The following is a 15,274-nucleotide window of genomic DNA, read 5'->3' as shown; positions in this document are numbered from 1 at the left end:
CTTCCCATATCCTTATTGGTCATTTCTTCTGTGAAACACACACAGTCTTTCTTTTCTGGACTTGCTTTCTCAACAACTGATTCTGTAGTTGTTGAAATATATTAGATATGAATCCTTTGTCAGCTATATGTATTATAAATATATCTTATTCCAGTTTGTAGCTCCCCTTTTTGGTTAACTTTTTTTTTTTTTTTTTTTTTTTTTTTTTTTTTTGACAGGCAGAGTGGACAGTGAGAGAGAGAGACAGAGAGAGAAAGGTCTTCCTTTGCCATTGGTTCATCCTCCAATGGCCGCCGCTGCAGCCGGCGCACCGCGCTGATCCGATGGCAGGAGCCAGGATCCAGGTGCTTTTCCTGGTCTCCCATCGGGTGCAGGGCCCAAGCACCTGGGCCATCCTCCACTGCACTCCCTGGCCATAGCAGAGAGCTGGCCTGGAAGAGGGGCAACCGGGACAGAATCCGGTGCCCCGACCGGGACTAGAACCCGGTGTGCCGGCGCCGCAAGGTGGAGGATTAGCCTATTGAGCCACGGCGCCGGCTTTGGTTAACTTTTGATAGACTGAAGTTTTTAATTTTAATGTGACCGAATTCAACAATCTTTTCCTGTGATTTCTGCTTTGTTTAATTTTTCCCACCATGAGACCATGAGATAGTCCTAAATACTACCTATATACTACTTTTTAGATGTTTTATAGTTTGGTTCTTACAATGAAATCTTTAATTCACTTGACATGGAAGAATTACTTTTTCCCCCATAGAGAAAATCAATTTTCTCTGAACCTATTTTTCTTTTCTTTCTTTTTTTTTTTTTTCTCTCTCTCTCTTTTTAAGATTTGCTTACTTGAAAGCTAGAGTGCTGGTTCACTCACCAAATAGTTGCAATGGCCAGGGCTTGTCCAGGCCAAAGCCAGGAGCCTGGAACTCCATCCAGGTCTCCCATGTGGGTGACAAAGGCCCAGGTACTTGGGCCATCCTCTGCTGGCTTCCCAGGAGTGTTAGCAGGGAGTGAAAGACCCAGGTCGCCGACTATCACTCCAACATGGGATGCCAGTCTTGCAAGTAGCAGCTTAACCTGCTGTTGTACACTGCTGGCTCCTCCATTTTTTCTTTCGAAGTTTATTTTTCTCTGCTGATCCTAACACCAGCTTTGTCATTGGTCAAGTTTTCAGATATGTGAGGATCAAGTCCTGAACTCTCCATTCTGTGTAACTGGTTATTCATCCATTGCCATGCTAATTCTTATATGAATGACAAGCATTTTGGTACCCAGAATTCATAAGGATCTCCTAAAAAAGAGTGGACAATAGGCAAAAAACACTTGCAGACACTTCATAGAAGAGGAAACTCAAATCACCAACAAAAACATGAAATTGAGTTTTTTTCAGAGACAGGTATTTTATCTCTATATTTGAATGGTAATTTGGCTAGGTACAGAATTTTAGGCTGGAAATTTTTTTCATTTGCGATTTTAAGGTACTACTTCACTGCCTTCGGCTTTCAATGTTCCTTTTAAGAAATATGCAATTTTGATTCCTGACATTTTGTATGGAACTTTGTCCCTTTGGAAGTTCCTAGAATATTTTTGTTCCTGGAGTTTTTTAAAAATTTTTATTTTTTGACAGGCAGAGTGGACAGTGAGAAAGAGACAGAGTGAAAGGTCTTCCTTCCATTGGTTCACCCCCCAAATGGCCACTAAGGCTGGTGCACCACGTCAATCCGAAGCCAGGAGCTAGGTGCTTCCTCCTGGTCTCCCATGGGGGTGCAGGGCCCAAGGACCTGGGCCATCCTCCACTGCACTCCCGGGCCACAGCAGAGAGCTGGACTGGAAGAGGAGCAACCAGGACAGAATCCGGTGCCCCAACCGGGACTAGAACCCGGGGTGCCAGTGCTGCAGGCGGAGGATTAGCCTAGTGAGCTGTGGCGCCAGCCGAGATTTTTTTTTGTGAGATTTATTTTAGGGACTGATACCGTTGTCGCAGTGGGTTGCAGTGCCAGCATCCCATTTGGGCACTGGTTCAAGTCCTAGCTGTTCCACTTCCAATCCAATTTCCTGCTAATACACCTGGGAAAGCAGCAGAAGATGGTCCAAGGCTTTGGGCCCCTGCATCTACCTGGGAGACCTGGAAGAAGCTCTTGGCTTTGGCCTGGCCCAGCCCTGGCTATTGTGGTCATCTTTTTTTTTTTTTTTTTTTTTTTTTTTTTTTAATATTTATTGTATTTATTTGAAAGGCTGAGGTATAGAGAGAGGGAGGGAGAGAAAGAAAAAGAGATTTCTTCCATCCACTGGTTCACTCCCCAAATGGCTGCAATGGCCAGAGCAGGGATGATCTGAAGCCAGGAGTTGGAAGATTCTTTTGGGTCTCCATGAGGGCAGAGGGGCCCAGGCACTTGGGTCATCTTCCATTGCCTTCCCAGGTGTATTAGCAGGGAGCTAGATTGGAAGTGGAATAGTGGGGACTTGAATTGGTGAACACAGGGGATGCTGGCGCCATAGGCAGCGGCTTAACTGCTCTGCCACAATACTGAGCCCATCCCTGGAGTTTTAAAATCAGAAGAAAATGCACTTTAAAGTAGGTTTATATTCATGCATTGTTCTAGGCACTTCATAGGCCCTCTCCATCTGAAAACTCTTAACTGTCCTCAGACATCCTTAACTTATTTCATTCTTAATGTATATCATTGTTAATTTCCTCTCTGATTCTCTGTTCTTTTTTCTGGAACATTTATAATTCAAATATTGGACCTCCTAGCTAGTCCTCTAATTTTTTAAATCTTTTTTCCCATTTTGCCCTGAGAGGCCATGAAAAACCAAGTTCAAATTTAAGTTCATACAATTCAATGGGCTCCTTGAAGACGCAAGTAATCTTCAGTGTCCCACAAGTGAAGTCTACATTTTATAGACTTTTAAGATGCATTTTAGGGGGCCAGCGCACAGTGGGTTAAAGCCCTGGCCTGAAGTGCCAGCATTCCATATGGGCACCAATTCTAGTCCCGGCTGCTCCTCTTCCAATTCAGCTCTCTGCTGTGGCCTGGGAAAGCAGTAGAAAATGGCCCAAGTTCTTGGGCCTCTGCACCCATGTGGGAGACCTGGAAGAAGCTCCTGGCTTCGAATTGGGGCAGCTCCAGCTGTTGCAGCCAATTGGGGAGGGAACCAGCGGATAGAAGATCTCTCTCTCTCTGAATTTCCGTCTCTCTGTAACTCCATCTTTCAAATAAATAAAATAAATCTTAAAAAAAAAAAAGATGCACTTTAGGGGGCTGGTACTATGGTGTAGTAGGCTAAGCCTCCGCCTATAGCACCAACATCTCATATAGGCACCAGTTCATGTCCTGGCTGCTCCTCTTCTGGTCCAGCTCTCTGCTATGGCCTAGGAGAGCAGTAGAAGATGGACCAAGTGCTTGGGCCCCTGTACCTGCGTAGGAAACCCAGCAGAAGCTCCTGGTTCCTGGCTTCAGAGTGGCCTACCTCTGGCTGTTGTGGCCATTTGGGTAGTGAACCAGTGGGTGGAAGACCTTTTTCTTTGTCTCTCCCTCTCTCAATCTGTAAGTCTACTTTACAAATAAATAAATAAAAGCTTTAAAAAACAAAACATTTAACATCTCTGAGATCTAGGTGAGTCTTAGAAACAATGGTGTGCTATTGACTAATTAGTACTTTCAAAGATATTTTAGATTAACTGAAATATAGTCCCACTTTCTCTTTGTCTCTGACCACTTTTTTAAAAAAAGATTTACTCATTTATTTGAAAGGGGGAGACACACACACACAGAGAGATGAATGCTGTTTCATGCCCCAAATGGCCACAAGAGCTAGGGCTGGTGCTTTCTCAGGTGCCTTAGCAGGGAGCTGTATTGGCAGTGGAGCAGCTGGGACTGTAATCAGCACCCTCATGGGATGCCAGTGTCACAGGTAGCTGCTTAAACCTACTGTACCGCAATGCCAGCCCCAACTACTGGGTATTCTTGAGGAAACTTGTGAATACATTGGTATGTTTTGCTTTAAAATTTTTAAAATCTACCATTTTTAGTTGTTTTCAGTAAGAAAGTAGATCGAAGTTCTTGGTTGGCCAGATTACTTTAAACAAAAGTCTTTATCTGTACCTTAACAACTCTTACTTTTTTTTGGTCCACCTCTCTGTCTTAGTACTCAAATCTCTGCTCTGCTTTGCTTGCTTGCTCTTTCTTGCTTGCTTGCTTGCTTTCTTCTTTCTTTCTTTCCTCCTTCCCTCCTTTTCTCTCTCTCTTTCTTTCTCCCTCCCTCCCTCCTTCTCTCTCTCTTTTTTTTTTTTTTTTTATTATTTTTTTGACAGGCAGAGTGGACAGTGAGAGAGACAGAGAGAAAGGTCTTCCTTTGCCATTGGTTCACCCTCCAATGGCCGCCACGGCCGGCGCGCTGTGGCCGGCGCACCGCACTGATCCGATGGCAGGAGCCAGGTGCTTCTCCTGGTCTCCCATGCGGGTGCAGGGCCCAAGCACTTGGGCCATCCTCCACTGCACTCCCGGGCCACAGCAGAGAGCTGGCCTGGAAGAGGGGCAACCGGGACAGAATCTGGCGCCCCGACCGGGACTAGAACCCGGTGTGCCGGCGCCGCAAGGTGGAGGATTAACCTAGTGAGCCGCGGCGCCGGCCGCTCTCTTTCTTTCTTTTGACAGTCAGAGTTAGACAGGGAGAGAGAGAGAGAGACAGAGAGAAAGGTCTTCCTTTTTCCATTGGTTCACCCTCCAAGCAGCTGCCACGGCCAGCATGTTGCAGCCGAAGCCAGGAGCCACGTGCTTCCTCTTGGTCTCCCATATGGGTGCAGGGCCCAAGCACTTGGGCCATCCTCCACTGCACTCCCGGGCCACAGCAGAGAGCTGGACTGGAAGAGGAGCAACAGGGACAGAATCCCGTGCCCCAACTGGGACTAGTGAGCCGCGGCACCAGCCAAATCTCTGCTTTTCAACTGTGTTCGCTTTACAGTTGATCCCATCTATTCAAGGTGGTTTTTTTCTTCTTTAATGACTGATATTTACCTTCCCAAGATGTCTAAATGGTTCTTTTTATTTCTAACTATTCATGTTTCATTTGTGCCTCTTTCTATGTCACGATTTACTCTTTTTAGTGGATGTTATTGCTTGGCATTTTAGCACTTACGTCTTAGTAACATCAGTGACATAGTAAGTGATGATTAAATTCTTGGTTTGCACATACTCCTGCTCCTAGGAGCCTGGTGCTTGATGGAAGTCCCTGAAGATCTGGGGACTTGCCAGAGAGTGGGCACTGGAAAAGCCCCCACTTTAGCCTGTGGCTTTAAGCAGTCGGCCTGCTTTGTCCCCACTGCTCACTTCCAGAACAGAATCCACAGACTTAGAACTCCAGCCTGAGTCATCACTTTACATTTCTCTTACTACAGAGGGGTCCAGTTTGTTTTTGAATCTAGCTGGGCCCTTTGGTATTTTTATTGTTGTATTTTTACCTATCATTGCTGAGTTTGGAACAGAAAGAGTACATCAAAATGAGCAATACAAACCCATCTTCCGTTAAAGTCACATTTTTATCTAGAAAAATATCAAGTGATTTTGAAGGAAGATGGCTTTAATTTTTCCATCTTCTCATTTCCCAATTTCTATTAAGTTCTAGGAGAATAAAAACTCTGCTAGTGTTATTCAGTTATAACACCAGTACCTAGAAGAGTGTCTGGTACATGGTAAGAACTCAATACAGTGCTCCTTCAGTATCCATGAGAAACTGCACCTCCCAGCCACAGATGCAGGAGTCTTCGATACGAAATGGCCTAGTATTGGCATATAGCCTATGCACATCCTCCCATACACTTTCTTTTTTTTTTTTTTTTTTTTGACAGAGTGGACAGTTAGAGAGAGAGACAGAGAGAAAGGTCTTCCTTTTGCCGTTGGTTCACCCTCCAATGGCCACCGTGGCAGGCGCGCTGCAGCCGGCGCACCGTGCTGATCCAATGGCAGGAGCCAGGTACTTATCCTGGTCTCCCATGGGGTGCAGGGCCCAAGGACTTGGGCCATCCTCCACTGCACTCCCTGGCCACAGCAGAGAGCTGGCCTGAAAGAGGGGCAACCGGGACAGAATCCGGCGCCCCGACCGGGACTAGAACCCGGTGTGCCGGCGCCGCAAGGCGGAGGATTAGCCTAGTGAGCCGCGGTGCTGGCCTCCCATACACTTTCAATCACCTCTGGATTACTTTAGTATTTGATATAATACACACACAATGTAATAATTGTTATGCTGCATTGTTTAGGGAATAACAACAAGGAGAAAAGTGTGTACATGTTAGTCCAGATTCAATCCCCCCCCCTAAATTTTTTGGATCCACAGTTAGTTGGGCCCAAAGGCTGACCGCACAATATTTGCACGATCCACTTCCTTGCCTTTTTCCAGTTTCTGCCTATTGTTATCTTATCAGAGAAGTCTTCTGTAAGCACCCTATTTAAAAAGAAACCTCCACTCCCTGAGAACTTTCTCTCCCCAGCCTGCCTGCTTTGTGGCACCTATTACCATCTGACACACACAATATATTATTGCTCATGGTCTGCACTCCCTGTTGGAGAGGAAACCCTGTTGGGATAGGGACTTTTGTCTTAGTTTACTTCTACAAACCAGGGCCTAGACTAGTGCTTGCCACATAACAGGGGCTCCCTAAGTGTATGTAGATTAAATGCAAGCATGAATGAAATCTCAGGTACTCTACAGGAGCTGCAGATTTAAAGTTCTGAATACATGAAGATTAGCTGAAGTAAAAATGTGCATGCCTTTCTCATAAGCAAAAGAAATGGAGGCACATCCTGATTTGTCTACATACTAGATAAACAGATTTGGTTAAGTTATATCTGAATCTATTTCCTTATCTATGAGATAAGGAAACAATGCTTAAGTTTGTTGTGAAGGTTTAAATGTAAAAGTGAAAAGTACAGTGATATTTAGTTAAAGTGACAAGCAGAGTGACATATGACATAGAGTAATAAAGTCTTATTTGAGAGACTTCAAAAAATCTTAACTGTAGAAATTATGAGGCAGCATGGGGGAATTCAGAAACAATAAGCTAAAAACAATACAAAATTATATCTATGTTAACATTATAAATACAAATAAAATTTACAAAGATAAGTAGCACTAAAAATTGTTGGGGAGGGTGACTGGCATTGAGGCATAGTGGGTTAAGCTGCCACCTGTGATGCCTGCATCCCACATGGGCACTGGTTCAAGTCCCAGCTGCTCCATTTCCCGTCCAGCTCCCTACTAATGCACCTGGGAAAGCAGCAGTAGATGGCCTAAGAGCTTGGACCCTTGCACCCTTATGGGAGACCTAGATGAAGCTTCTGACTCCTGTCTTAGGCCTGGCCCAGCCCTGGCCATTGACAGCAATTTAGGGAGTGAACCAGTGGATGGAAGACCTCTCTCTTTCTTAAACTCTGACTTTCAAATAAATACAATAAATCTTAAAGGGGAAGCTGGCATTCACCATCTCTTCCCACCATGTTCTGTGGACTCTGCAGGGCCAAAGCCTTTGCTCTGATTAGAGTCACATCTCCAGCCAACAGGGCAGCACCTAGGTATTTACCAGTCAGTACATTGTTGGTGGATGAATTAAAGAGACAAACGGTATACCTTTTAAAAATGGTTCTTAATGGCCAGCGCCGCGGCTCACTAGGCTAATCCTCTGCCTTGCGGCACCAGCACACCGGGTTCTAGTCCCGGTCGGGGCGCCAGATTCTGTCCCGGTTGCCCCTCTTTCAGGCCAGCTCTCTGCTGTGGCCAGGGAGTGCAGTGGAGGATGGCCCAAGTCCTTGGGCCCTGCACCCCATGGGAGACCAGGATAAGTACCTGGCTCCTGCCATCGGATCAGCGCAGTGCGCCGGCTGCAGCGCGCCAGCCAGGCCGGCCGTTGGAGGATGGTCCAACGGCAAAGGAAGACCTTTCTCTCTCTCTCTCTCTCTCACTGTCCACTCTGCCTGTCAAAAAAAAGGTTTTTAACATACTGTCAACAGCTTCTAATCCAAACTTAATGAGTTTCTGGACTCTGTAGGCCTATAATTAGCTGGAGGCACCAGAACCACAAGGAGGGTGGAAGATCAAGCACTTACTTGCTGAGCTGGTAATCAGTGCCTTTGACGAACTTGAGCTTCTCCAAGGGCACACCAATGCTCTCCAGCATTGCCTTGATCACATTCTCATAGTAACTAGTTCGGAGTTCTAGAAGTTCCCATGGGGCTTTCATGTTATCCAAGTATGCATGAAGATCCGCAAACAGAATTGTAACCTGGCCATAGGAGATAAGGGACCACCAAAACATGAACTTGTCCCAGTACCTCCAACCTACTTCCACCTCCCCACCCCCACCTCACCCTTGGGAAGCCTTCTTTTGGTCATTCCCCAAGGGCAGTCACTTGGTTTACAGCATTTGTTCTTACCTCACATCCCGCCTTCAAAAAGTCCGCAATCTTCGACATGGGCACAAAGTAAGCCACATGTGGCTTACCTGTGGTTGCTGTGCCCCAGTAAACCTTAAGTTCTCGCTCCTTCAGTATCTCCTTCAGCTTCTCTTCGCCCAGAACCTCCTGTGGCAGAAGCAGAAGAGCTGGTTGAATGCAGGTGCCCCACCTTGCTCATCCACTACCCTGTCACCTGGCTCAGAGCCAAGCAGGGAGAGCCAGCCACGTTCTCAGTGCTGAAAGCCAAGGTAGGGTTGGTGCTGCTGCTAGTGCTCCCAGGACTCCCAGGACATGCTCCAGGACATGGAGGTTAGGGGTGTGCGGGCACGGCCCTGTCCACAGCTGCCCCTCTAACCACTCCCTTGCCTTTCGCAGCCAACTTTTGAAAATAGTTGTTCTTTGTTCAGGTCTCATCTCCTATTCCACTCTGAGTTCTGTACCATATCGCACTGCTGAAGTCTGTGATCACACGCACTCTTACAAGATCACAGATGCCCTCTGCATTGCCAAGTTCCGGAATACTCTTTAGTCCTCACTCCCTCCCTGAAGCACTCTCCTCCTTTATCATTATTATTTTTTGTCCTCTTTTCTCTTCTGGCTGCTTAGATTTTTTTCACAGCTGCTCTCGTTTTTCCTAATCATTAAATATTAGCAGTCCTCGGGGCTTTAGTCTTTTTTTTTTACTGTACGTGAGCTTTCTGAGGGTCCCTTGTCCAGAACTATGTACTTGTTATCAACCCAGTGTTTCAAACTCAACATGTTCAAATTAAACTCATGCTCTTGCCTTCCTCACCCACTCCTAACTACCTTCTCCACTCACAGTCTCACCCCTGGTTCACTAAGTGGTACTAATGGTATTCACCAAGTGCTTAAGTTACTCTGAATCAGCTTAAATCCTCCTACTTCTCTCTGCCTCTTCATTACCTCTTCACCATCATCCAGGCCTCTCAGACTGTTAGGCAGGAAGTTGGAAATCAGCCTGTGTGTGTGTGTGTGTGTGTGTGTGTGTGTGTGTGAGGGGTCTAAGGAAACAGCACCCACGGAAAGGAATGAGCAGACTCAGACGCACACCTTGGAAGCAGCCCAGTAGTTTACACTACAAAGTCCCACACCCCCATAACCATAGGTGGTCCCAACCTTGCCCCCAAGGAAGGTACCCCAGGAGAATCCTCTCTGTTCAGTGCCAAGGGGGCTACCCAGCCTGATACCACTGAGCAGTAAGACCCTGGGAGTCAGTTTACCTGTTTCACACCTGGCAAACCCTGGAGGAGGTGGGGGGGGGGGACCGGAAGCCCCGGTCTGAATACAGACTGTGCTCAGTCTCCCCTGGGACACTCGCCTCATCTTTCAGGTGCATTTCTCTCAGTTCTTTGCTGACGTCGGCCTGGCCTCTCAGATGTCTTCTTTACGTTAAACTATGTGATCTTGCCTACCCCAGTCTGAATGGCTGGGCACTCAGATTCTGTCTGGAGAGCTCCCATCTGTTCTCATGGAGGCCCCTGCCCCATTAAACCTTGCTGCCTTGCTTCCCACTCCTGTCTCACACCTGAATTCTTTCCTGTGTGAAGACAAGAACCTCTGTTCCACCCATCTCTGCTAACAAGATCACACCAGGGTTAATGTAACACCTCCCAACAGGTCTCTTGCATCTATTCTTGCTTCTTCCAATCCACGTTCTAAGGGGTAGCCACAGAGATCTTTAAATTTCAATATTTGGGGACCAGTGTCATGGAACAGCAGGTTAAGCCGTGGTCTGCAATGCCAGCATCCCATAAAAGTGCCTGTCCAAGTCCCAGCTGCTCCACTTCCCATCCAGCTCCCTGCTGTGGCCTGGGAAAGCAGCAGAGAATGGCCCAAATGCTTGGGCCCCTGCACCCACATGGGAGACCTGGGAAGACACTCCTGGCTTCAGCCTGGCCCAGCCCTGGCTGTTGTAGCTATTTGGGGAGTGAACCCGAGGATGGAAGAGCTCTCTCTCTCTCTCACTCTGCTGTCCTCATCACTTCCAAATGAAATAAATCTTAAAAGAAGTATAAATTTTATAGTATGTGAACTCTATCTCAAAAACACAAAATAAGCAGTGGTCCAAGTGATGCTCTTTGAGTAAAACTCAACGTTAAAGTGCTTTAAGATTTTATTTATTTATTTGAGAGATAGAGTTACAGAGAAAGGTCTTCCACCTGCTAGTTCACTCCCCAAATGGCCACAATGACCAGAGCCAGGCTGATTCAAAGCCAGGAGCCAGGAGCTTCTTCCGGGTCTCCCATGCAGGCGCAGGGGCCCAAGCACTTGGTCCATCTTCTACTGCTTTCCCAGGCCACAGCAGAGAGCTGGATCAGAAGTGGAGCAGCCAGGACAGGAACCGGTGCAATAAGGGATGCCGGTGTCACGGTGCAGAGGCTTAGCCTACTGTGCCACAGTGCCAGCCTCGATGTTAAAGGTTTTTGTCCTTCTGAATTTATTTGAAGACAGAGGGAGAGAGAGAGAGAGAGAGAGAGAGAGAGAGAGAGATCTCCCATGCACTGGATCACTCTCCAAATGCCCACAACCACCAGCTCTGGGCCTGATCAAAGCTAGGAGTCTGGAATCCAATCTGGCAGGGACCTCCTGCTGGAGCCACCACCTGCTGCTCCCCAGGGTGTGCACTGTCGGGAAGCCGGTACCGGACCTGAACCCGGGACTTGAACCGAGGCATTCTATTGAGAGGAGCACGAGTCCCGAATGGTAGTTTAACTGCTGTGCCAAACGCCTGCCCCCAAGGCTCAATTTTAAACTGGCCTTGTAGAATAAAGCTTACAGGGCCCTTATGACTTGGTCCTTACGATCCTTCCTGAACACACAAGTAAAATGTAAAAAGTATATCAGTGTGTGTGTGAGAAGAGTTAGGGAGGAACAACAGAAAAAGGCGGAGCAGGGGCGGGGGAGTCAGGACGGGCGGGCGACTATTTAAGAAAAGCGCTTGGAGGGGTCTGCCTGATAATCCGAGGAGGCGAGGGAACTGAGCCCCGTGCTCACCCTCCCCTCCGGAGCTCGGCGCTACTGTTCCCTCTCTCTGAAATGCCCTTCCCCGCATCCTTCCGCTCCGCCTCCGGTTAAACCCTGCTCCCGCACCAGCTGGCGACAGGAGGTGCAGCCTTCGGGGCTCAGTGGAGAGGTCGCTTCCTCGGGGGAGCCGTACCTCATTCCTTTCCAAAGCTCCCCGCACGGTCACCTCTAGTGCCTGCTTCCCCTGCAATGGTCTGGATTACGGGCCATTTTAAACGTCCGGTTCCCTCCCGACAAGCTCTGTGGGAGAGCAGGGCCCTGACGTCTCCCCAGCGCCTAGCACCGCACTTGGCACACAATAGGGTGGGTGGGGTGGCAGTCCTGGAGTCAAAGCCGGGCTCCAACGACGCGGCTGCCCACCGTGATCTCTGTGGCACTCCGGGAATGGCTGAGTGATCAGCAGAGAGGACTCTCGGAGCTCCCCGGCGCGGAGTCCCTGTCCCCATGCACTTAGGATCCCAGTCTACGACGGCGCATTTCCAACCCCGAGGCCCAACCTGCAGGTTCCGGGTGATAAGGTGCAGCTTCTCTTCAGGACTTGGAGCATCCCCCATGGCTCAGCCACCCCTGCTTCTCGCGTTCAGCCTGGTACCCGCGCCTCCTCCTCGGTGGCCGCCGCGTGCCGGGAACTGTCACGCGAGTCCTGCCGGGTTGCGTCAGCTGAGCTCGTCGCTCGTCTTCCTAGGCCTGCACCTCTCTCTGCCCGGTAGCAACGAGGAAAGAGTCCGGAGCAGCGGAGAGTCGAGAGGGTCGATGAGGCGGGAAGGGGTGGAGCCAGGAAGCGGGGTGGGCGGTACGGAGGGCGTGGCCGCGTCGTCTGCGCAGGCGCAACTTTCTTAAAGGCGGGGCGGTTTCCTGCCAATCACTGTTTGCTCGCCCTCCCTCTGGAGTTGGCTGGGGGTGGGGGAGGTTGAGGAGGGGGCGATAAAATGGCGCAGGGGGCGGAGTGAGGCGCCGTCGTTTGCCCAGGCTGTGGCCCGTCTTCCGGAGGTGAAGCGCGGGAGGGACGAGGGGGTCGACGTTCCCAGGCTGGGCGGGGGATGGGGCGCCTGTTGCTTCTCCGAGGGGCTGCGCGCGCCGTCCGCCCCGTTTGAGGGAGAGAAGAGCTCGTTCTCGCTCCAGAGGTGATGGCGGGGAAATGTCCCTGCCCCCCGCCTCCACGTCTGCGTGCGAGCGAGCGGTGCCGCTCACCCTGCTGAGAGGAGAGGCTGTGTGGTGGTCCGAGAGGCGGGGAGCGGAGTCCGCTGTTTGCCCCGTGGGGCCCGGGGCCGGGGCTGCCCCAGCCCGCTCGGCGGGAGGGTGTTGCTAGGGAGGACCGAGCGCTGGCGCTGGGAGCGGACGACGCCCCCGGGCGAGCGGGGGGCGGGGGGCGGCCGAGGTGGGCGTTCTCGGCTTGGCGCCGCGCGGGCTCGCCCGGGTCCGACTTCGCCCCTGCCGGGGGAGGGGCGCGGAGAAGCCCGCGCGGCTCCCACCTTCGGCTCCGGCTCCGGCTCGGGCCGGGAATTCCGCTCTCCTCGGAGGGAGGAGGGACGTGCCGAGACCCTGCCCGGCGGCCGGTGCGGCCCCGCAGCCGGGGCCTTTCTGAGGCGGCTGGGCGGTACCCCTGGAAGGGGGCACCTGGGCCACCGTTCCCCGAGGTCCTGCAGGCCTGCGGGCGCCGTGACCAGCTCGTTCCTGGGGAGGAGGTTGGCCCCGGAGAGGGCTGAGAAGTAATGAAATGGCCCACCGGCCGCCCTGACCTGATGTCCAGTTTGTTTCGGAGTTGTTAGGGGGCTCCACTTCAAAAGACTTTTTTTTTTTTTTTTCCCGTGACAAACCTGTTGCGGCCGCTTAGTAATATCTGGTCCCCGTGCCCGTGCGGGAGGAGAGCCCTGGCAGCCCGATCCAGTGAAACGTTACTTAGAGTTCCCGCCCGGCCCTGAGGTGTTTCCAGTTACTTCGGGGAGTGGTAGAGTCCTTACAGATGATCGCAGTTCACTCTGATTTTTCAAAACAAAATTGGTGCCCTTTGGATGGAGCGATCACTAAGCCAACTGAGTGCTTTTCGTGCTCCTGTGCTTCACGTGTGTTGCGTTTGGGAGAAGCTGGAAATGGAAGGCCAGTGGGGCGGGAAAGAACCCTTGCCCGTGGCCATAGCTGTCCCATCCAGCTTGTTAATGGCCTTGATCTTGAAGCCTTAAGGATGTGGGCTTGAGCCTGAGGTAGCTGTTTGAGCGGCCTGAATAAGGCTTTTTGTGCTCTTAGGCAATGGGTTTTTTAAGGTATGATAAAAATAGACAGGAAACCAGTTTCTGAGGTTGCAACCAGGAGGTTAGAGAACAGAGGGGGTGGTAAACTGAAGTGCGAGGAAGGGGGTGGACAGGTGAGAGATGGGAAGGACAGAATAGGGTCACGGCAGGGGAGGGGAGCGACAGAATTAAGAGATGGGAAATGGGAAAAAATAATTTTCCTTTCAAAGTACAGGGGTCCCCGTAGTTTCTCCGAGCAAGTGCCAAGAAGGGTAGAATGGCAGAGCAGGAACTGAAGCTGCATTGTGGAACCTCACTTAAGGCCTCCAGTTTTATCAGAAGGTTTTTCCTCCCTTGCAACGTATCAATTTTCTTTGATAACAGCATTTTTAGATTTAGAGTACTTTCCTAAATGACCCTCAGTTGAGCGTTATGAGAATCTCTGTATCTCCTTTTCTTTTTTAAGTATTTATTTATTTATTTGAAAGGCAGACATACAGAGAGGCAGAGAGAGAGAGAAAGAGATCTTCCGTCTGCTGGTTCTCTCCCCAAATGGCCACAATGGCCAGAGATGGGCCAATCCGGAGCCAGGAGCCAGAATCTTCCTCCGGGTCTCCCACATGGTTGCAGGGGCCCAAGCACTTGGATCATCCTCCACTGCTTTCCCAGGCCACAGCAGAGAGTTGGATCGGAAGTGGAACAGCCCGGACATGAACCAGCGTCCATATGGGATGCTGGCACTGCAGGCAGCAGCTTTACCCACTATGCCACAATGCCAGCCCCATCTGGTGTTCAGTTTAGTGACAATTTGGTTTAAAACTGAATTAAACTAGAAAAGAATAACATACTGGTTAATTTCTAAATAAGCAGGGTCTAGAGGAAGTTCTCTACCAGTTTACTGCTTCTTTTGTGAAAGAGTTATTTATTTGAATGGCAGAGTTACAGACAAGTGGGAGAGAGATCTTCCATCTGGTTCACTCCTCAAATGACCACAACTGTCTAGGCCAGGACCATGAACTCCATTTGGGTCTCCCACATGGGTGACAGGGGCCCAAGCACTTGGGCCATCTTCTGCTGCTTTTGCAGGTACATTAGCAGGGAGCTGGATCTGAAGTGGAACAGCCAGGACTTCAACTGGCACTCTTATGGGATGCAGCAGTCACAGGTGGGCAGCTCAACCTGCTGTGCCACAGTGCCACCCCCCACCATCCCTTTTTATCTTAGGTTGTCATATTTGTGTGCCAAGTATGTGCCATAATTGTCTTTCTATTGTTTATTAAGAAGTGAGACTTTACAGATAGAGGTGAAGCTACTCATGGCCACTTGCCATCCGCCACCGCAGGTAACCACTGTCCTGAATTTGGCATTTCTCATTCCCATGCGTCGTCTTATAATTTTATGATATACATATATGAAATTGTTTACTTTAACAAATTGTGGGGTAGGGGAAAATAGGGAATCCATAGATTAAAATACAAGACATTGGCCAGTTATGTGGTATGGATCTTATTCAAATACTGACTTTTTTATTTATTTATTTATTTTTTTATTTTATTTTAT

The 15,274-nt window shown here is 49.5% G+C and overlaps 3 protein-coding genes across 34 annotated transcripts in view; 1 reads left to right on the top strand and 2 right to left on the bottom strand.

Annotated features, from left to right (window-relative positions):
• Positions 1 to 12,794, bottom strand: part of YARS1 (tyrosyl-tRNA synthetase 1) — a 29,783-nt gene extending 16,989 nt beyond the window's left edge. For 2 of the 3 annotated variants that reach the window (XR_001795551.3, XM_002720707.5), the window contains exons 1-3: positions 11,984 to 12,221; positions 8,421 to 8,567; positions 8,094 to 8,269 (exon numbers count right to left, since the gene is read on the bottom strand). Coding sequence is in view for 2 of the 3 variants with exons in the window: in XM_002720707.5 (XP_002720753.1) it covers positions 8,094 to 8,269; positions 8,421 to 8,567; positions 11,984 to 12,040 (380 nt within the window). In the remaining variant the exon portion in view is untranslated. Of the gene's footprint in view, positions 1 to 8,093; positions 8,270 to 8,420; positions 8,568 to 11,983; positions 12,222 to 12,677 lie in introns of those variants that run through there. The other variant, XM_070078808.1, reaches the window with a different exon arrangement.
• RNF19B (ring finger protein 19B) overlaps positions 1 to 15,274 on the bottom strand; it is a 269,313-nt gene that overhangs the window by 114,425 nt on the left and 139,614 nt on the right. The gene's annotated exons all lie outside the window — the stretch shown is intronic.
• The window catches only part of S100PBP (S100P binding protein), a 43,260-nt gene continuing 39,777 nt past the window's right edge, over positions 11,792 to 15,274 (top strand). For 4 of the 30 annotated variants that reach the window (XM_070078819.1, XM_070078824.1, XM_070078816.1 and 1 more), the window contains exons 1-3: positions 12,336 to 12,476; positions 14,801 to 14,879; positions 14,996 to 15,056. The gene's annotated coding sequence lies outside the window, so the exon portion shown is untranslated. The other 26 variants (XR_011390798.1, XR_011390799.1, XM_070078823.1 and 23 more) reach the window with 20 other exon arrangements.

Source organism: Oryctolagus cuniculus, chromosome 7 (assembly GCF_964237555.1).
Source record: "Oryctolagus cuniculus chromosome 7, mOryCun1.1, whole genome shotgun sequence".
Lineage (NCBI taxonomy): Eukaryota > Metazoa > Chordata > Mammalia > Lagomorpha > Leporidae > Oryctolagus > Oryctolagus cuniculus.
Note: the sequence above shows the minus strand (reverse complement) of the source record. Positions and strands in the feature narration are given on the sequence as shown.